The following is a 13,845-nucleotide window of genomic DNA, read 5'->3' as shown; positions in this document are numbered from 1 at the left end:
TGCAAATTTATGCACATTTTTGTGCAAATATATGAAGCTTGAAACTCTACCAATCATTTTAAACCTGGGTTTAAATTGATTGGTCCATCTTCAAACTGCATATATTTGCATAAAAAATGTGCATACATTTGCATAAGCCCAGAAAAAAAAATTGCATATCATTGACCATTCCTACCTAACACTATATACATACCATAAACTCTGTATTAATGTTGAAACATAGCACTTAAAAATAGATTAAGTCAAATGACTGACCTATTTGCTGCAGCATTTAGCCACTGCAGCATGTAAAATGTGTAATTCAGAGCACTACACTATTAGGTTCATGATGTGGGCCAGGCAAGGTACGTGTGTAAGTTTGCAAACACGCAGGGCTGGCAGCAAATTTGCCCTCTAGTCACACATGACCTTGCCTGGCTGGAGTCTGCATGGAGTTCACTATATGCCCTCCTGCTCCTGAATCAGGGGCGTAGCAATCAGTATAGCAACCATAGCGGTTACTATGGGGCCCGTGGCAGTCCTACGCCAGAGGGGGCCCGTACCTCAGAGGACTACTTTTTTTTTATTATACCATGATGCTGGTCCGGTCCCCCCCCCCCCCCGATAATTTTAGAAGATTTTCTGGTGACTGCTCCCCACATAGCGATTATTTTCTGGTGAATGCTGCGGACATTGCGATTATTTTCTGGTGAATGCTGCGGACATAGCGATTATTTTCTGGTGAATGCTGCCCACATAACGATTATTTTCTGGTGAATGCTGCGCATATAGCGATTATTTTCTGGTGAATGCGCCCCACATAGTGATTATTTTCTGGTGAATGCTCCCCACATAGTGATTATTTTCTGGTGAATGCTGCGCACATAGCGATTATTTTCTGGTGAATGCGCCCCACATAGTGATTATTTTCTGGTGAATGCTCCCCACATAGCGATTATTTTCTGGTGAATGCTGCGCACATAGCGATTATTTTCTGGTGAATGCGCCCCACATAGCGATTATTTTCTGGTGAATGCTCCCACATAGCGATTATTTTCTGGTGAATGCTCCCCACATAGCGATTATTTTCTGGTGACTTGGAGGGGTGTGGGAATGTTGGGGTGAAGGGTTCTGGAGGAATGTTTGGGTGGGAGGTCCGAGAGGTGCGTTGGGTTGGAAGGTCATGGGGGGGGCATTCAAAAAATTTGCTATGGGGCCCAGTCATTTCTAGCTACACCCCTGTCCTGAATCCATCTATCTATCCATCTATTAGCAGCACAGCAACATCACAAGTTAACACAAGCTGCAACCAGCAACACAGAGGAGATGTTTCACTAACAAAGATTAGCTCACAGGTGTTGCAGTCAGCCAAGACACCCCCCCCCCTTTGGTATTGGAGTGACTTAGCTATGGTATTCATACTTCTGGCCTTACTTATGCTGCCTAAGCTCCTGGCATTGTGGGAATGGCGTAAAAAAAAGCTGAATTGGCCATAGAACATCGCCCATTTTTTCAGTTTGGTAAGTTCCGAATTCGACCATCCATGTTCTGGTCGAACTTAATGTTGACCCAAATTTGAACACCAACCCTATTGTAGATCTACTATGATAATGGTCACATTGAAGTATTTTTCTCAACTGCAATCCTCTGAGAGTTATCTACTGGGGTGACAGACAGTATGGATTCATTGTAGCAGTACTGTGCTGTACAGTACAGATATGCTGACCAGACGTCCCGCATTACCCGGGACAGGTCCCGGATTCGGGGTCCCCTGTCCCAGGCTGCATGAGAACCCGGGAAATGTCCTGCTTTTAGCAGCGGGACGTCCCAGCCTCAGGACTCTGGCCACCGTACTATTGATTGAACTGGCAGCGGTGTCTAATAGACGCCATGCCAGTTCATAGCCTGTAGCCCCGCTCCAGCCTGAGCCTGCATAGTCTTCCGGGTTTCGGCAGGCAGAGCAGGGCTACGGGAAGATGGCATCCGAAGCCTTGTACTGGAGACTATTTGTGTCTCCAGTACAGGGCTTCAGGGCGCCATCTTCCCGTAGCTCTGCTATTGAATTCAGCGCCGGAGACTGCTGGAGGATCGTCCAGGGAGCTCCACGCCAGAGGCCGGCTGGGACATTTCTGCTGAAATATCGCCCAAATTGCGTTTGTTTTCTGCTGAAATGTCGCCCAAATTGCGTTATTTTCTGCTGAAATGTCACTCAAATTGCGTTTATTTTCTGCTGAAATGTTGCCCACATTGCGTTTGTTTTCTGCTGAAATGTAGCCCAAATTGTGTTTGTTTTTTTCTGAAAAGTCGCCCAAATTGCGTTTGTTTTCTACTGAAAAGTCGCCCAAATTGCGTTTGTTTTCTGCTGAAATATCGCCCAAATTGCGTTATTTTCTGCTGAAATGTCGCCCAAATAGCGTTTGTTTTCTGCTGAAATGTCGCCCAAATAGCGTTTGTTTTCTGCTGAAATGTCGCCCAAATTACGTTTGTTTTCTGCTGAAATGTCGCCCAAATTGCGTTTGTTTTCTGCTGAAATGTTGCCCACATTGCATTTATTTTCTGGTGTCTGGGGTAACTGTTGTTGCAATTATTATTTAATGGTCATATTTGCTATATTTTCTGCTTTGGGGTTACGGTTACGCTCCGCCCATACAATGTCATGGCCACGCCCATTTTTCGGTGCAACGCACGTAGCGAATGCCCCCCCCCCCCCCCCCCTTAGTCCCAGGTTGGACCCAGAAAAATCTGGTCACTGTAGTACAGACCATGTGGTGGTGGATGAAATGTTTTATTGTCTCCACTTTTCTTACTCCAGGGTTTGGCTACCATGTCAGTAATCATAGTCATTCTCTTTCAGAGCAGATAATCAGTCCTCTCACCCATATAGGAGTCTCTCATGTTGTCTAGCTGATCCTTTGTAGTGTTTATCCAGGTGCCATTCTGCTGCCTGCCCTTGTGCTCGAATACGAGTACTCCTCCTGACCAGCCGTATGCACCAACTGCTCCAAGAATGGGTCCATCCTAAGGAGAAATGAAGAGATGAGGTTAGTGGATGGATGAGGTATGGAGACACTACACCAAATATCTCCTGTTTCAGAGTCAGAACAGGCCCAGCAGAAAGATTAATATGAAATGAGATGTTAGGTTAAGATGATTTAGGTTGGTTAAATACTGCATTCGGTATTTTACACTTTTTTCTAAGTATGTCTCACCAGCTGTGGAGCAGGTCAGGCAGGAAACTGTGAGTCTTCCCGCAAGTTGTATGCATAAGTCGGGGGCAGTGCCGGACTGGGACTGGGAGCTGGAAAAGCTGAGGAAATCAACCTGTTGGCCAAGCAGCAGTAATCATGTGTTATCACTCCCAATAGAAACCTATAGCAAGTATTCACTGTGAGCAGCAACACCTGATTACTGCTGCTTGGCCAGCAAATGTATTTCCTCAGCTTTTCCACCTCCCAGTCCGAAACTGGTCGGGGGTTTTCTGTTCAGTGCATCTCCGGTATCCTTATAGATGTTCTGCAGCCACCAGAGGGAGCTCTTCTGTATACCAGCATAAAGATACAATCATCTGAACGGATACAGAAAAGCCTTTTAAAATATCCCCTTCCCCTGCTCAGCCATCCTGAAATCCCGTCCTTCAGAGTATCGGACCAAAGGGGCTGAGAAGCAGGGCTGTGTGGCTCTCCCTATTGGCTGTCTGGCTCTCCCTATTGGCTGCATGGAGAGTGTGAGTTACCGGCTGATTAGAGCTGGAGGTAAAGACCGAACATTTTTACTTGATTTACTGAATGTTTTAATCTTTGTGAATTACAATTTCTTGACATTTCATTAGGTATTTACCTAATAAGGTGGTAATTTATCACACTAGTCAGTAATTTTACTTTTCAGTGCGGTAAGAGGTTTAGTGAATTGGCTATTGGCAAGGTGATCAGTAAAATCAGCTGTTTTCTGCATTACCGGATGTGGTCTTGCTTAATGAATTGAGGCCATTGTGGTTTCATCAGTTTCTCTGTTCCATCATGGCTACTAGTCATTGACCTCCACAAAGTTGTCTTATACTGGATCCATCATTTTTGTCACCTGATCTCTCCATCTTGTCTTTCTGCACCACTTACTATTTTAAAGGGACCCTAGCAGTTCCTGGCTTCAAATAACTGAAAGGGCTGCCATGTTTGAGAAGTTAACACCCCCCTCCTCCCTTAGACTCCTTTTCCACTGCCATTATCCAGGGTTGGTGGGAAGTTCACCATGTGTGACTTAGCTCATCACTTAAAACAGTGTCACCCTTCCTTGCCCCTCCCTAATGCTTAATGGGTTTATTTGATCTTAGCATGTGAGCAATTAAGTCTAATTAGAAGAGTCCTTATCTGCCTTTCATTTTCTGTTGCTTGCCACTGGCTTGCAGATGGAGGAAGAAGAGGAAGTAGAACAATGTTGCCTGTAATTAACCCTTAAATATAAAAAGATGAGGTAAAATGAAAGTTTTTTTTTATAATGAGTCACATTTTTTGCATGCATTTTTTACTTGCCATTGAGCTGCTCTGGGAGTTAAAAATGATGCTCTGTCCCTTTTAAATCTGCTGTAAACACTGTTCAGAACATGGCAAATGAGGTTTTTCTTATATGGGGCCAAGAAACAAAATTATTAACTGCCTGTGAAAGGAGAGATATCACAGTGACCACAAAGCAAGCTGTGAACCTGAATGAGTTGGTTCAGATGTTAAAGAGAATCTGTATTGTTAAAATCGCACAAAAGTAAACATACCAGTGCGTTAGGGGACATCTCCTATTACCCTCTGTCACAATTTCGCCGCTCCTCGCCGCATTAAAAGTGGTTAAAAACTGTTTTAAAAAGTTTGTTTATATACCAGTCCCTGCATACCTGTTCAGTGTACCTGTGTGTGTGACAGCTACACATTTGTAATACCAGTCCACGCATACCCGTTCACGTTCACTGCACCTGCGTGACAGCACGCAGTGTTATATAACAGTCCCTGCATACCTGTTCAGTGTACCTGTGTGCGTGACCGCTGCACATTGTATTGATACCAGTCACTGCATACCTGTTCACATTCACTGTACCTGTGTGACAGCACGCAGTGTTATATACCATTCACTGCATACCTGTTCAGTGTACCTGTGTGTGTGACAGCTGCACATTTGTAATACCAGTCTGTGCATACCTGTTCATGTTCACTGTTCATGTTCATCCTCTGCTGCTCCATCATCTTCTGGTATGCAGGAGCAACCGCCAGGGACAAATACAAACTTAACAGAGTGCTAAACGCAGCAGAAAAGATCATTGGCACCCACCTACCCTCGCTAGATCTCCTCTACTCCATGAGAATGAAGGCAAGGGCCTCCAAGATCTTACTCGATCCCTCCCACCCAGGCAGGCGCTACTTCGAGCCCCTACCATTTCAGATCCATCCCCTCCAAAACCACCAGGCGCATGAACACCTTCTTTCCCCAAGCGGTCCTCCTGATGAACTCGCTAAACTCAAGACCCCCACCACCACCACCACCAGGCCCGACCACTGAGACACTCTAGCCCTCAGGGAAACCCTCCCTCATAGCTGTAAACTCTGACCCTCCCAAGACTCAATCCTGCCATTGCTTTATATGTTGGCTGTTGCTTTAAATGTTTGCTTTGTATGTTTGCCTTGCGTTGTTATATGTTCCCGAACTGCCATTTGCCATGTGAACCACAAGCAATTCCGGGCACACCAATCGGTGTACTTGGCGACAATAAAGATGATTCTGATTCTGATTCTGATTCTGCACCTGTGTGACAGCACACAGTGTTATATACCAGTCCCTGCATACCTGTTCAGTGTACCTGTGTGTGTGACAGCTGCACATTTGTAATACCAGTCCATGCATACCTGTTCACGTTCACTGCACCTGCGTGACAGCACGCAGTGTTATATAACAGTCCCTGCATACCTGTTCAGTGTACCTGTGTGCGTGACCGCTGCACATTGTATTGATACCAGTCACTGCATACCTGTTCACATTCACTGTACCTGTGTGACAGCACGCAGTGTTATATACCATTCACTGCATACCTGTTCAGTGTACCTGTGTGTGTGACAGCTGCACATTTGTAATACCAGTCCGTGCATACCTGTTCATGTTCACTGCACCTGCGTGACAGCACGCAGTGTTATATACCAGTCACTGCATACCTGTTCAGTGTACCTGTGTGTGTGACAGCTGCACATTTGTAATACCAGTCCGTGCATACCTGTTCATGTTCACTGCACCTGCGTGACAGCACGCAGTGTTTTATACCAGTCACTGCATAACTGTTCACTTCACCTGTGTGTGTGACAGCTGCACATTGTATTGATACCAGTCACTGCATACCTGTTCACTGCACCTGCATGACAGCACACAGTGTTATATACCAGTCACTGCATAACTTTTCACTGCACCTGTGTGTGTGACAGCTGCACATTGTATTGATACCAGTCACTGCATACCTGTTCACTGCACCTGCGTGACAGCACGCAGTTTTATATACCAGTCACTGCATACCTGTTCACGGTACCTGTGTGTGTGACAGCTGCACATTTGTAATACCAGTCCGTACATACCTGTTCACTGCACCTGTGTGTGTGACAGCTGCACATTTGTAATACCAGTACATGCATTCCTGTTCACTGCACCTGTGTGACAGCACGCTGTTTTATATACCAGTCCATGCATACCTGTTAACTGCACCTGTGTGACAGCTGCACATTGTATTGTAATACCAGTCCCTGCATACCTTCCACTGCACCTGTGTGACTGCACATTGTCAAGTCAGTGCATGCCTTTCACTTCATCCCACCCCAATATGGACAAAACAACAGGCAGAGGCAGAGCCAGAGGCAGGCCACACGGCAGGTATGTTCGAGGTCGTGCTGACGTGATTTTGTGCGGCCATGGACCAAAGTACAGTGCTCAGGAGAAGACGCGTCCCATCAACTCCCAAGATTGTCATAACGTAGTTGACTATTTAACACAGAACACCTCATCTTCCGCAGCCACCAGCCCTACTACAAGTACCACATCCGCTACATTTGACACTTTGCAGGAGTTATTTGGTGGGGAATTAACTGATTCACAGCCATTATTGTTACAACAAGATGAAGGCGCTAAGCAAGTTACACCACCTCATATGTCTGAGTTAGGCGTGACTATGGACGTAAGGTGTGAGGAGGATAATGAAGTACCTGCTGTTGGTGCAGTTTATGAGGTGTCTGATAGAAGCGAAGCTGTGGAGGATGATTATGATGACGATGATGATGATACGAATATGGATGTCACGTGGGATCCTAACAGACATGATGACCAGGGGTACAGTTCAGAGGGGGAGTCAGAGTGGAGTAGGAGGAGACGAGTTGCTGAAAGAAGCAGGGGGAGCTCGTTGTCAGAAACAGCTTGTGGCAGTGTCCGGCGGCATGTATCGCCCCCTGTGGACAGCCAACCAACATGCCCTTCAACGGCCACTGCTGACGCCACCATAGTGCCATCACCCCAGGGCTCAGCGGTGTGGAAATTTTTTTGTGTGTCTGCCTCAGATGAGAGCAATGCCATCTGTACTCTCTGCCACCAAAAATTGAGCCGTGGAAAGGCCAAGACCTGCGTAGGGACAACTGCCTTACGAAGGCACATGACGAAAAAGCACAAACTGCAATGGGAAGACCACCTGAGGAAAAGAAGCACACAAAAGCAAAGCCACCCTCCTTCTGCTCTTCCTCCTTCAGGTGCATTATCTTCAGCCGCTTTCTCTCTTGCACCTTCACAGCCACTCTCCTCCACTCCACCTCTCACCTTGAGCGGTTCCTGCTCCTCTGCCCACAGCAGCCAGGTGCCCGTGAAGGAAATTTTTGAGCAGAAGAAGCCAATGTCTGCCAGTCACCCCCTTGCCTGGCGTCTGACAGCTGGCTTGGTGGAACTGTTAGCTCGCCAGCTGTTACCATACCAGCTGGTGGACTCTGAGGCCTTCCGAAAATTTGTGGCGATTGGGACACCGCAGTGGAAGATACCAGGCCACAATTATTTCTCAAAAAACGTGATACCCAAACTGTACCATGAAATTGAAAGGCAAGTTGTGTCATCTCTAGCATACAACGTTGGGTCAAGGGTCCATCTGACCACGGATGCCTGGCGTGCAAAGCACGGTCAGGGCAGGTACATTACTTACACAGCCCATTGGGTCAACCTGGTGACCGCTGGCAAGCAGGGGGTACATGGCTGTGCAGCTGACCTAGTTGTGACACCTCCACAGCTTGCAGGCAGGCCTGCTGCCACCTCCTCTCTTTCTCCTCCTACTCCTCCTCCTACATCCTCTTCACTGTCGTCGTCTTCCTCCTCCTCTGCTGAGTGGCAGTGCTACTCTACTGGTTGCTGTGATCTCCTCTCCAGCTACACAGCCCCAGCTCCCCAGGGCCTATGCTGCATGCCAGGTACGACGGTGTCACGCCATATTAGAAATGTCTTGCCTCAAAGCTGAGAGTCACACTGGAGCAGCTCTCCTGGCTGCTTGAGCGAACAGGAGGATCAGTGGCTGACCCCGCACCAACTGGAGATCGGCAACGTGGTGTGGGACAACAGCAGCAATCTCATTTCGGCTTTGAATTTGGGAAAGTTGACACATGTACCCTGCATCTAATAATCTAATAATAATAATCTAATAATTCAGAGATTTGTATGTAAGTACCCAGGCTTAGAGGAGGTTCTGAAGCAGTCCAGGAAGGTGTGTGGGCATTTCAGGCGGTCCTACCCGGCCATGGCACGCTTGACCAATATTCAGCGGAGAAACAACTTGCCGGTGAGGCGCTGGATTAGCAATAGCCGACTGGCTGGAATTCAACACTCCTGATGTTTAACCGCCTGCTACAACAGGAGAAAGCCGTCAACCAGTATTTGTACAGTTACAGTACAAGGACATGCTCTGGGGAGATGGGGTTGTTTTGGCCGAAGTACTGGACACTCATGCGATATGCCTGCAGGCTCATGCAGCCGTTTGAGGAGGTAACAAACATGGTGAGTCACAGTGAAGGCGCCATCAGCGACTTGATCCCATGTGCTTTCTTCCTGGAGCGTGCCGTGCGTAGAGTGGTGGATCAAGCTGTGGAGTAGCGTGAACAGGAACAGGAGGAAGAGTTGTGGGATCAATTACCAGCAGAACCAGATGTTTCCTCAACACCTGCGGCAGTACAGAGGAGGAGGAAGAGTCATGTGGGGAAGATGAGTTAGATGAGGAAGGTGTTTTTCTTTTTTTTTTTTTTTGAGGAGGAGGTGGAAGAAGAACCGCAGCAGGCATCGCAGGGGGCTTTTGCGGCTCAACTTTACCGTGGTATTGTTCGTGGCTGGGGGAGGAGGAGAACTTACCTGACATCACTGAGGAAGAGCAAGAGGAGATGGACAGTACGTCGGCATCCAAATTTGTGCAGATGGCGTCTTTCATGCTGTCCAGCCTGTTGAGGGACCCCCGTATAAAAAAACTCAAGGGGAAGGACTTGTATTGGGTGGCAACACTACTAGACCCTCGGTATAGGCACAAAGTGGCAGAGATGTTACCAACTCACCAGAAGGCAGAAAGGATGCAGCACTTGCACCACAAGCTGGCAAGTATGCTTTACAGTGCATTTAAAGCACAAGCGACACCCATGCTAACCTAGTAATAAAAAACACATATATAAGTAGATAAATACTACTTCTACTTACATAACAGATGTATTATGCTATCCACGTAATGATTCCTGTGAATTTTACAAAGGAAAAGCAGAAAATCCTATTCTAGGCAGGGGCCATCTTGCCAAGCTAATGCTGACATCATATCCTCCCTGACTCTTGTTTTCCCCCCTCCTTTCTCTTGCTCATTGTGTATTCATTAGCTGCCCTCCTTCCAGAGTCTTTTTTTTATTTACACATCCAATCACTGAGTCACCTCAGCCTTACTTGTAAACACAAGTGATCAGCTAGGCAGGGAAATAAATGGAAGAGGAGGAATATATTATAGATAAAAAGAACTCCCAGAATTCAAAAGAACTCCCAGCATTCAACTTTTTGGCACTGTTTGGCACTGACTACTAAAGGGCTAGTGCTCCTGAAGTATGTGATAACTCCAAACCATAACAGCAGAAAAAGTTTTGAATGCAGGATTAGCATCTTTATCACGTAATACACTCAGACCAGTTGATATTGAAATTTGATTTTTATGGTGACAATACCGCTTTAAGGGTGATGTCACAGCACAACAGAATAATTGTGCCACTGCCAGTAATCCTTCTCCCATGTCCACACAGGCAAGGACAGGACGCTCTTGCGATCTCATGGTGATGTCGGACATGCGGACATTCCAACGCCTCGCCTTAGCCCTTCCGGATCCACCCTCCACCAACGCCTTGACCAGCAGGTAGCCGACTACCTGGCCTTAACTGCAGATGTAGACACTATGAGCAGCAATGAACCCCTGGACTACTGGGTGTGCAGGCTTGACCTGTGGCCAGAGCTGTCACAATTTGCCATCCAACTTCTGCCTTGCCCTGCCTCAAGCGTCCTGTCAGAAAGGACCTTCATCGCAGCTGGAGGCATTGTCACTGAGAAGAGAAGTGGCCTAGGTCAAAAAAGTGTTCAATATCTCACCTTTATCAAAATGAATGAGGCATGGATCCCAGAGGGCTACTGCTCGCCCGAACACTAAGTCAGTCCCCGCACACAGCATCTCTGCCTGCACGCCGTGTGACTGCCTGCCCCAAGACTAAGTCTGTCCCTACAAAGTAACTCTGCCTGCAGGCCACTTGACTGCCTTCTCCGCCAGAACCAACAGGATCCAGGACTCCAGGTGGATTCCTGAATTCGCTAACAAAAACAATAACAATTTTTTCTGGTGTATGTACATGCCTGCCTAATTTTTCTGGCTGCACTGCGGCTGCAACAACAAAACAAAAGGCACGTACATGTGTCAATTCCCCATCGTGATTGTTACCTTGCCGCGGTGAAGGGGCTTGCATATCACAATGAAGCAGTGACCGCTGGCTATATGAAAGTGTTGGGGGGCACACCCAACATAATAAGGTTGTTGCTTCATTGTGTACAGACCAAATTTGATCAGCTGGACAGTCACTGTTGTTCTATCATTGAGCTACCACAGCCCGGTGACCATATGGGCTTGAAAACCGCTATCGCCTACACTCTGGCCATGGTGCGCACCAGTCCAGCGCAGCAGGCACTACACAAACAGCTGTTTGCGGTGCGTTACACAGTGAGTTTGGTCTGTCAGTGTGAAGCAGTACACTAATTACACTACCTAATCGATGTATACACACACAAGACGTTTTAAAGCACTTTATGCCTCAAATTTAGCATTGCAATGTGATTTCTGCCCTTAAAACGCTGCTGTGCGTCAAATCCAGATTTTTCCCCGGGACTTTTGGCGTGTATCCCACTCCGCCATGCCCCCCTCCAGGTGTTAGACCCCTTGAAACATCTTTTCCATCATTTTGTGGCCAGAATTAATGTTTGAAGTTTTGAAAGTTCGCCTGCCCGAACTTCGCATTCGCATTCGAGGTTCGCAAACTTAATATCGGAGGTTCGAGCCATCTCTACCAATGGCAGAGAGGAGAAGCATGTGAGGAGCAACAGCCAGTGGAAGGAATGACAGAGAGGAGCAGCTGTGAAGAAATAACCAGTGGAGGCAATAACAGAGAGGAACAGCATCTAAAGGAGCAAAAATCAGTGGAGGTAATAAGAGAGCACCAGCTTCTGAGAAGTAACAACCAATGGAGGGAATGACGTAGAGAAGCAGCATCTAAGGAGCAACAACCAGTGGAAAGAATGAGAGAGGAGCAGTATTTGAAGAGAAACAACCAATGGAGTCAATAACAGAGAGGAGCAACTTCTGTTCTGAGGAGGAGCAACAACTAGTGAAGGCAATAATAAAAGTGCAGTATCTGAGGAAAAAGTGGAGAGAAGGAGGGCACAGGTGAATAAATTCTGGTATTAGAGTGCCTCTGAGGAGCAATTCATATTTTGCCTTGTTCAGTGGTGTTTGTTTGTAACATGCTGCATAATAAATAGCAGTGATAAATACTGTACATGCGTAAAATATAATAAAACCAGGCAGTTAACCATAATACCAGTCATCATTGTCATCAATATGCAGTAATGACCTGTGTAAGCACGGCACTGAATCCCTCCTGAGCCATCTCCATCTGGAATGAGGTTTCATCCTGTGACTGCTGTCCTACAGAAGAGAGACATCAGTGATGTTACTGTCCTCCTGGAATATGACTTTCATCTCATCTGCAGATTACTGTAACATCTGACCTCACCCTCTAACCTAAACCTACCGACAGAAGGAATAAATAAATCATCATAATACAAGTCGACATAAACGATATACTCATACACTCACTGACCCAGCTAATAGACAAAATGAAAAGAGCAGCCATAATAGCATCGTACGAGTAATCATTGCATAATGTAAAAACATGCTAGTGTGTCTTGGACTTTGGGAATCTCAGTCACTTATGTTCTCAATGTTCTCAAATACCTTCTACAGAGCATTACAGTACAACTTGCTACCCCTGAGAGGAACATCCCCTGTCAATACCTGGATGTTCAGTGTCCACTCATTTAGTAAAAGATGTAAAATCTTCAAAATCTGCAAAATACGAAGTGGTGAGCAGTGGGTTGGTGCCTAAGTATCATCAGACACTGGCCAACAGTAAACACCTAACTTAACTTTGAAATAATTTCTTTTAGCATTGAAAGCCAAAAAAGAAGCTTCAAAACTCAGCATAAATCTTGCAACATAGTTAGTGGCCATGGAGGGTGTTAACAGACTGTAACCTATTGATGCAATCCAAACTATTAGGTTAGGATGAAGTTAGAGGTGACATTAGATTTCATGGTGTCTGGAAAACACCTCATTAGCAGATCACCATTTGTTTTGTGGCTCAAATTGCAATCTTCAGTACAGTTCCGAAAGAAAATAACATTGGTGATACTTTTAAATCTAGTTCAGAAATCAGCAGGTTTCACAAAAATGTGCTGGTCTACCAATATGTGGCCAGGGAGGAGTAGGAGACTCTGGGAGGGTCTGTAAACCATTTTGACGGTGGCAGGTGTGTTACTGGATGTCTGGATTACTTGGAGTTTGGCCACTACCAGGCTCTCCCAACAGGCTCATTTGTGATGGTCCTACACACTGAAGATCAACTTTATTGATGCTGTGGTGGCTCTGCCAGTGACAGAGAGCTGTCAGGACTTTTCTACTTCATCCATGAAAAGTGACTAAAATGCCATAGTGTGTGTATCATTTCAGCCTCCTGTGAAAGTTGGTTGTGAAGAGGCAGCCTTTAATGACACCATCCCTACTGTCTGGTTGCTCTAACACAGGGTGTCTCAACTTAGTTCTCCAGTAAGACCTGGAATACAGAGCGGGGGTTGTTATTTCCCTGTTGGCGATATACGGTGATTGCAGGGACTGCAAACCACCTTTGTGAGTATAAATACTCTTATACTAATGATCTAACATCTTACCCCACAATACTGCTACTCCATTTGGCTCCTGGTCTCTCCTTGTCATGCAGGTGACTGTGGCATCCCCACAGTGACCACGTTTTCTACAAACCTGTCATGATTAGCAAATACCATTTACATGTAAGCCTTATCTTGGGCTGTAGGCTGTTTAAAGGGACACATATGCAACATCTTCTATCTAAAGAAAGCTAAATGTTTTGATGACCGATAAGAATGACCTCTGGCCCTATAAGAACTGAAACAAATTTCCTTGGATGCCTGACCATGAGATAGGCTCCTTAACTTGCTGTCTCAAACATTCTTTTGGTTCTTATCTCCCCACCCAGT

General features: G+C 46.2%; 1 protein-coding gene across 1 annotated transcript in view; it reads right to left on the bottom strand.

The window, feature by feature from the left end:
• The window catches only part of LOC137526071 (integrin alpha-D-like), a 158,179-nt gene that overhangs the window by 84,467 nt on the left and 59,867 nt on the right, over positions 1 to 13,845 (bottom strand). The window contains exons 10-11 of the mRNA XM_068247284.1: positions 12,144 to 12,217; positions 2,856 to 2,997 (exon numbers count right to left, since the gene is read on the bottom strand). Coding sequence (XP_068103385.1) covers positions 2,856 to 2,997; positions 12,144 to 12,217 — 216 coding nt within the window. The remainder of the gene's footprint in view (positions 1 to 2,855; positions 2,998 to 12,143; positions 12,218 to 13,845) is intronic.

The sequence above is a fragment of the Hyperolius riggenbachi genome, chromosome 7 (genome assembly GCF_040937935.1).
Source record: "Hyperolius riggenbachi isolate aHypRig1 chromosome 7, aHypRig1.pri, whole genome shotgun sequence".
Taxonomy (NCBI): Eukaryota; Metazoa; Chordata; class Amphibia; order Anura; family Hyperoliidae; genus Hyperolius; species Hyperolius riggenbachi.
The sequence above is the reverse complement of the archived record's forward strand: the minus strand, read 5'-3'. Positions and strand labels throughout refer to the sequence as shown.